The sequence below is a fragment of the Thunnus maccoyii genome, chromosome 8, assembly GCF_910596095.1.
Source record: "Thunnus maccoyii chromosome 8, fThuMac1.1, whole genome shotgun sequence".
Taxonomy (NCBI): Eukaryota; Metazoa; Chordata; class Actinopteri; order Scombriformes; family Scombridae; genus Thunnus; species Thunnus maccoyii.
Window position 1 is genome coordinate 12552926 of NC_056540.1, and position 6312 is coordinate 12559237.

Sequence of the window (6312 nt, forward strand, 5' to 3'; positions counted from 1 at the left end):
TTGCTGACAAAACAGCCACAAAAAAAGCCACAGAGAAATATGACACATAGATTTGGTCAGTTTTTGTGATATGTTTGAACATTTTGGAAAGCTCCACTATCCAAATTTTACATAAACGCCTCCATAAATGAAAAAGGGGGTACTTGAACATTTTCTACTTCACGGAAATACACAATTGCTTCATCGGGCTGCTTTTGTACTTGTTCACCCCTTCATCGGGTGTCTTATTTCTGAACCTCCAGCATGTAAGCCCATCACTTCATGACTGGAGGGAAGACGCACTTACAGTGAGGACAAAATGTTTGGGTACAGACTGTTTTCAAAGCCCGTTTGACCCTCCTCCCCTGTGTAGTGTGTAACATTCCTACTTTGTGGCATGTGCTTCACAGTTGACTCATCTCACAGGAGTGTGAGGTTAAACCGGCTGGAGAGTTTTTGCACTCCGCTGTGATTGGTTAAGTTTCTGTCCTATAAGCCTCCCCTCCCCCTCTTTCTTCCTTCTTATGACATAACACATTTATCGTCCCTCTGCTGAAGTAAAACAGAGGAGCCAAAACAGCATGGATGTGGATTCACTAGGCTGAAAGTCCTCACTTTTTCAGGCTACAGTAAAGTGAGAATGACATCACGGCCTAAATAGTGTGTGTCAGACGGATGTTTTAAGCTTAAAACTCTGACTCTTATATACGTCATGATATTTAAGTTATAAACACTCTATTACAAATAAATTGGATGTTTAAGGCAACATAAACATAATCTGTTCATGATGTGACTGGTAAGATGCTGTTGACCTGAAACTGAGATGGGTTTTTGAATGGGAGGCAATTTTGCAACATAACCTGTTTTTAAGTCTGCTTACTAAACATTTGTTTCACAACAAAACAGTCCCGATGTGTCTTTGCTGTGCAGTTTCAAGACACCAAAACTTTAACACATCCTCCTGTCAGCAGGCACGTGTTGTCCGTCAATAATGACCGTCCTGGTTCCTACTCATGAGACAGCAGTGTTGCCCATTCTGAGTCAGCAAACCACATCAGCAAATGAAAAGGGTTTCCCAGAATGACAGTAATCATATTTGCATTTTAAAAAATGTGCTCTCATTTTTTGAAAAAACATATCTCTGTTTCACTCAGGTCACGAATGAAACAAAACTGACAGGTCAAGAGATCTCCATCTGCTGTTGTCTTCCTGGTAGACCAGTGTTTTGTTTCTCAGCATGTGGAAATTTACTGGACTTCAGATTTCTATACAGTGATTAACTTTTATGGTCAGCCTTTGCTCTCGGCGCATTGAACACTATGTACCTCCGACTAATAAAAACAAAGAATAAACTTTTATGGCCCCCATGTCAGATATTTACTTATGATCTTGTTATTTGTCAACTCTCAGGTGAAGAGGCAAAATAGAAAACTAATTAAACACTAACATCATGGAAAATTTGGCAAATTCCTTATTTGCTGACATACAGATTTTACACATACACTTAAAATTAGGAAATGTAAGATGAGTTATAAACGTGTGGGAAAAACAGAACGTCAGTGATTGCCAACCTTTATTAGAGCAGGGGATGACTAAATGTGGTCTATTTCAAAACCAAATATGTACGTAATTAGTCCAAATAATCATACTGTATTCCACATTGAATGTCTTATTATTTAGAAGAATTATAGGTCTATTATTACATTTCATTCCAGTAACTTCACCCAGGAAATTTTCCAATGACAGCTGAAGTTGTTGATTAGAGTTTCGCCACTCATGTAGCTGATAGCTATGACCTTATGGAAACTGGCTAAAAATTGTTATTTGGGTTAAAAACTGGTAGTTGCTGACACACACAAAAATGTAGCTGGTTGTTTATTTCATGATACATTATCAAGAGATTATTTAGAAGTTTTACTTGGACCGAGTGAAATTCTGAGAACATCGAGGTATTAATACATTTCATACTTTGTTAAATTAGTCATCTACTCTCTATCTTTATCTAGAAGGCTATTCAACCATGAAACTTTATGCAGGAAAAAGTAGTACACATATATATATATGTGTGTGTATATATATATATATATATATATATATATATATATATATATATATATATATATATAACATGTTGAGTGATGTTTATACTGTCAAGAGTTAAGGAGGGCAGCTGGAGAAAGAAAAAGAAAGAAAGAAAGAAAGAAAGAAAGAAAGAAAGAGACAGGTCTCCTCGTATTAAGTTGCCTGACGGCGCGTGCCCGCGATGTGCGTGAGCCCTGCTTTGCCCTGCCGTACTCGGGGCGGACGCGGTGACGTCAGCACTGCTGGCAGGAAGCCAAGAGGGGCGGTCGCATGACGTCAGTGGCCTCTCATTCACAAAGCACGGGGTGGTATAAAAACGCTCTTCAAAGCGCTCAGAGGCAGAAACTCGTCATTGTAAAAGTTCAATATTTAAGTGCTTAAGAAGAACCAAAACTACAGGATACACTCAAGAAGAGGAAACGACCAGCTGAGATAGTCTTAAAACTTTTTGTCTGTTTTTCTGTGTTTGTTTTTTTGTTAAATAACAAACAAGTTCATCTAACCGGAACAAAGGACTCGCCGCTTCAAAGATCACTCTTTAACTTTGGGAGAAAGTCGCTTTTCGCAGCAACCTAAAGTTCAGTTTTCCCGCCGTTCAAGCTTTATGTATTTGGATTTGATATTTCTATCCCGCTGCCCTACTATGGTCATAATGGAGGTCCCCACCATCGACTGCGCGTCCCTCCGTGGTTTGCTGGAGGACGACGTCCCGGGCTGCCTGGTGCTGGACTGCCGCTCCTTCCTGTCCTTCAACTCGTCCCACATACCGGGCTCCACCAACGTGCGCTTCAGCACCATAGTGCGCAGGAGAGCCAGGGGGGGCCTGGGACTCGAGCACATTGTCCCCAACGAGGACACGAGGAACCGGCTCCTGTCCGGGGAGTACCAGTCCGTAGTACTGCTTGACGACCGCAGTTTGGACTTAAGCCAGGCGAAGAAAGACGGGACACTGATGCTTGCTGTTACAGCCCTCTGCCGCGACCGATGTGGAGCTAATATGTTTATCCTCAAAGGTAAGTTTAAAAAAAAAAGTGGCTTATAGTGCGAAATAGCCTCGCACAATTGTTTCACTGTATCCTAACAACAGGGGCAACAAATGCGGATTACAGCTGTCACCATACCAGCTGGTGCTGCAGTAAACAATGTTCCAAAATAGCCCCCATGAGCAGTTGTCACCTTTTTGGAGACGTATAAATGTAGATGTGTCTCTTGTGCTTGTCCTGTGATCTGACCTTGCTCTCCTTTTTTTCCCCCCTTAACTTGTCCAGGCGGATTTGACACATTTTCCGCAGAGTGTCCAGAGATGTGTACCAAACCTTCCCCTCCACAAGGACTCAGCTTGCCCCTGAGCTCCAGCCATCCTGAGAGTGCAGACCCAAGCTGTAGTCCATGCAATACACCTCTATATGACCAGGTTTGTATATTTTAGTTTTTAATAATCACACATAGACCACAAGAGACGCTGTGTTTCATACTTCCTGTCATATTGTTTTGAAGCTTACTGAATGGGGTTGTTTTGTTTATTTTTCCTCTTTATAGGGGGGTCCTGTGGAGATCTTGCCTTTCCTGTACCTTGGCAGTGCTTACCATGCCTCTAGAAAAGACATGCTTGACATGCTGGGGATCACCGCTCTCATCAACGTCTCTGCCAACTGTCCCAACCACTTTGAGGACTCCTACCTCTACAAGAGCATCCCCGTCGAGGACAACCACAAAGCCAACATCAGCTCCTGGTTCAACGAGGCAATTGAGTTTATCGGTGAGTACGTCCACCATTTTTACTCCCTTTAACTGCCAAATGTGAGCGCCTATCGCAGCTGTTACCTCTGAGCCCGTTGATGGCAAGCAACACAAACACCCAACCCCCCCGCCCCCCCCCACTCCTCTTCCTTCACTCCACTCTTTGACTCCTGGATTTAAATTTTAAAAAGTTCCCTCCAAAACCGACCAGCTGGCTCGGCACAGGCCCCCTACTCCACCACAATGGTGGTTACATCATCACCTCTCAGGCGTAGAAAAAAGGGATCCCCCCTTTTTTTTTAATGAATCACAACGGCCCCAAACTAGTTTTGCAGTGGGTAGGCTGGCTGGGCTTGAATAGCTCCCTCCACACCACTCTTTGTTCTGGCTGAACAAAAGGCAATTTCTCCTCACTCACTGTCGGTCTTCCTCCCAGATCAATACCCCCAGCAGGGGTCTGTTCCCCTCCTTTGTCCATCCGGACTGTCTCCTTTGGGAATAACCCCCACAGGCTCACACCCCGCACCCCTATTAACTGTGTTCCTGTGTCTTAATGGGAGCTGTTGAATTTAAATAGCAACTGAAAGTGTTGCAAGGGACTTTTTTGTTTGAGCTTTCCTGTGTCAGGCAGCGTTTTTTCACCTCCGTTCATAGCAAAATACATTTCATCACCTCATAGATGTCAACAGTGTACTAATCTTTCTTTCTCTTTCTCTTCCCCCCCCTCCTCCCCCCAGACTCGGTGAGAAACAATGGAGGCCGTGTGTTTGTGCACTGTCAAGCAGGCATCTCCCGCTCTGCCACCATTTGCCTTGCCTACCTCATGCGGACCAACCGCGTGAAGCTGGATGAGGCCTTCGAGTTTGTCAAGCAGCGCCGTAGCATCATCTCCCCCAACTTCAGCTTCATGGGCCAGCTCCTCCAGTTTGAGTCCCAGGTCCTGGCCTCATCCACCTGCTCCTCAGAGGCAGGCAGTCCGGCCATCGGCAACAGTAGCACGGTCTTCAATTTCCCAGTCTCCATCCCTGTACACACCTCCGCCGGTCAGCTCTCATTCCTCCACAGTCCCATCACCACCTCTCCCAGCTGCTGAAGAAGGTGTCGGGAGCACAGACTCTGTTTTGGACTTGAACTGCAAATCAGCAACGAGTGACTCTACAAAGAGCACTGCACAAGATGTATATCCATTTTGTAGTGATACTGGTATCACTGGACAAAATGGGAGTCATTGTTTAGGGTCAGTTTGTTTGACTCTGGTGGCCAAATCTGCGTATGTTGGCCTCATCATCATTTCAAGGGGAGATTTGATTGCTAAAATCAGGCAGTATTGATGTTTAACCTCCTGTATAAATGTGAATGTCATCCATAGTTTTATGACTTGGGGAAATAGCTGACAAGATAGTTGAGGTTATTCCTGTAGAGGAAGTTGGAAGTATCTGAATAATCTTTATTCAAAAGACTGTTTTTTTTTTTTTCATATCATGAAGGCAACTGCTTTTGATAATCATAATCATTTTTAAGTAAACAAATTGCAGAGGGCTTACAGTTGTCTCAGGAATCCTCTCAAATATCAATTTTGCTTCCTGAGCTGGTTAAAGGAAGCAATATAGACCTATTGCCCGACCTGGCATGGAAGTTACTCCTTCATTTGACGAACAATGAATGTATCCCCCTCTTATCAGTGTGGATGTGGCAGAAATTTTCAAGTTTGAGAGTTGAAAGGGTTGCCAATTCAAATGCAAACACCTGCCTCTCAAGACATCATCAAACCTTGACGATCCTGACACATCGGGGAAACCAACCATTAAATACCTCATGTTTCTGTACTGTGTACTGCAGCTCTGAGATGGACAGAACCCCCAAAACTACTAAAAAAATGGGGCCAGGTAGTCTTCATTGACTGCAATCTGACATATTTATTGAACTAAAGTAATATATTTGTTTATCATATCTATTTTTGCATATGTTTGTTTAAATGTTGTTTTTATACCATTGAATAAATCTCATCTGACTTTTGTACTCGGTTGGTGATCATCTCATTTTTTGTGTGATGTCATATACTGTAGGTGCTTCTCCAATAATGCAGAGACTTCTAGCAAATTCTAGAATGTATACATATAGTTTTATATATCATAGATACATAACCAGAGGCCAATAAAGTAGTTATTTGAGGTAAACAATAAACAGAAACATTTATCTTTGCAATAAAACTACATCTTCAGGATATAAACACGATACAAAATATCACCACAAAATATAAACTACTCAGTCAGAGTTCAGGATTTAGTATCGTTCCCACAGTTCCAACAAAACATCTTCTATAAAATATAATGTATGTTAACGGGTACGGCCGTCATGCAACAATAAATGTGTGTATGTGGTTAATTTTTGAGCAAATGATTGTCTATCTCAAAACCACTGAAACCCAAAAAAGGAACCAGACACCTAAACAAAGCTGCAAGAAACTTTGCACCCTTCCTTCCTGTTTAGTTTTCGTGTGATGGAATCCCA

General features: G+C 42.6%; 1 protein-coding gene across 1 annotated transcript; it reads left to right on the top strand.

The window, feature by feature from the left end:
- The first annotated feature begins 2359 nt into the window (after nucleotides 1-2359).
- On the top strand, nucleotides 2360-5820 carry dusp1 (dual specificity phosphatase 1). Its single transcript, XM_042418682.1, has 4 exons — nucleotides 2360-3074; nucleotides 3330-3475; nucleotides 3601-3820; nucleotides 4539-5820. Exons 1-4 carry the CDS (start codon nucleotides 2666-2668, stop codon nucleotides 4892-4894), a joined length of 1131 nt encoding a protein of 376 aa, XP_042274616.1. The 5' UTR covers nucleotides 2360-2665; the 3' UTR covers nucleotides 4895-5820.
- Nucleotides 5821-6312: the final 492 nt, after the last annotated feature.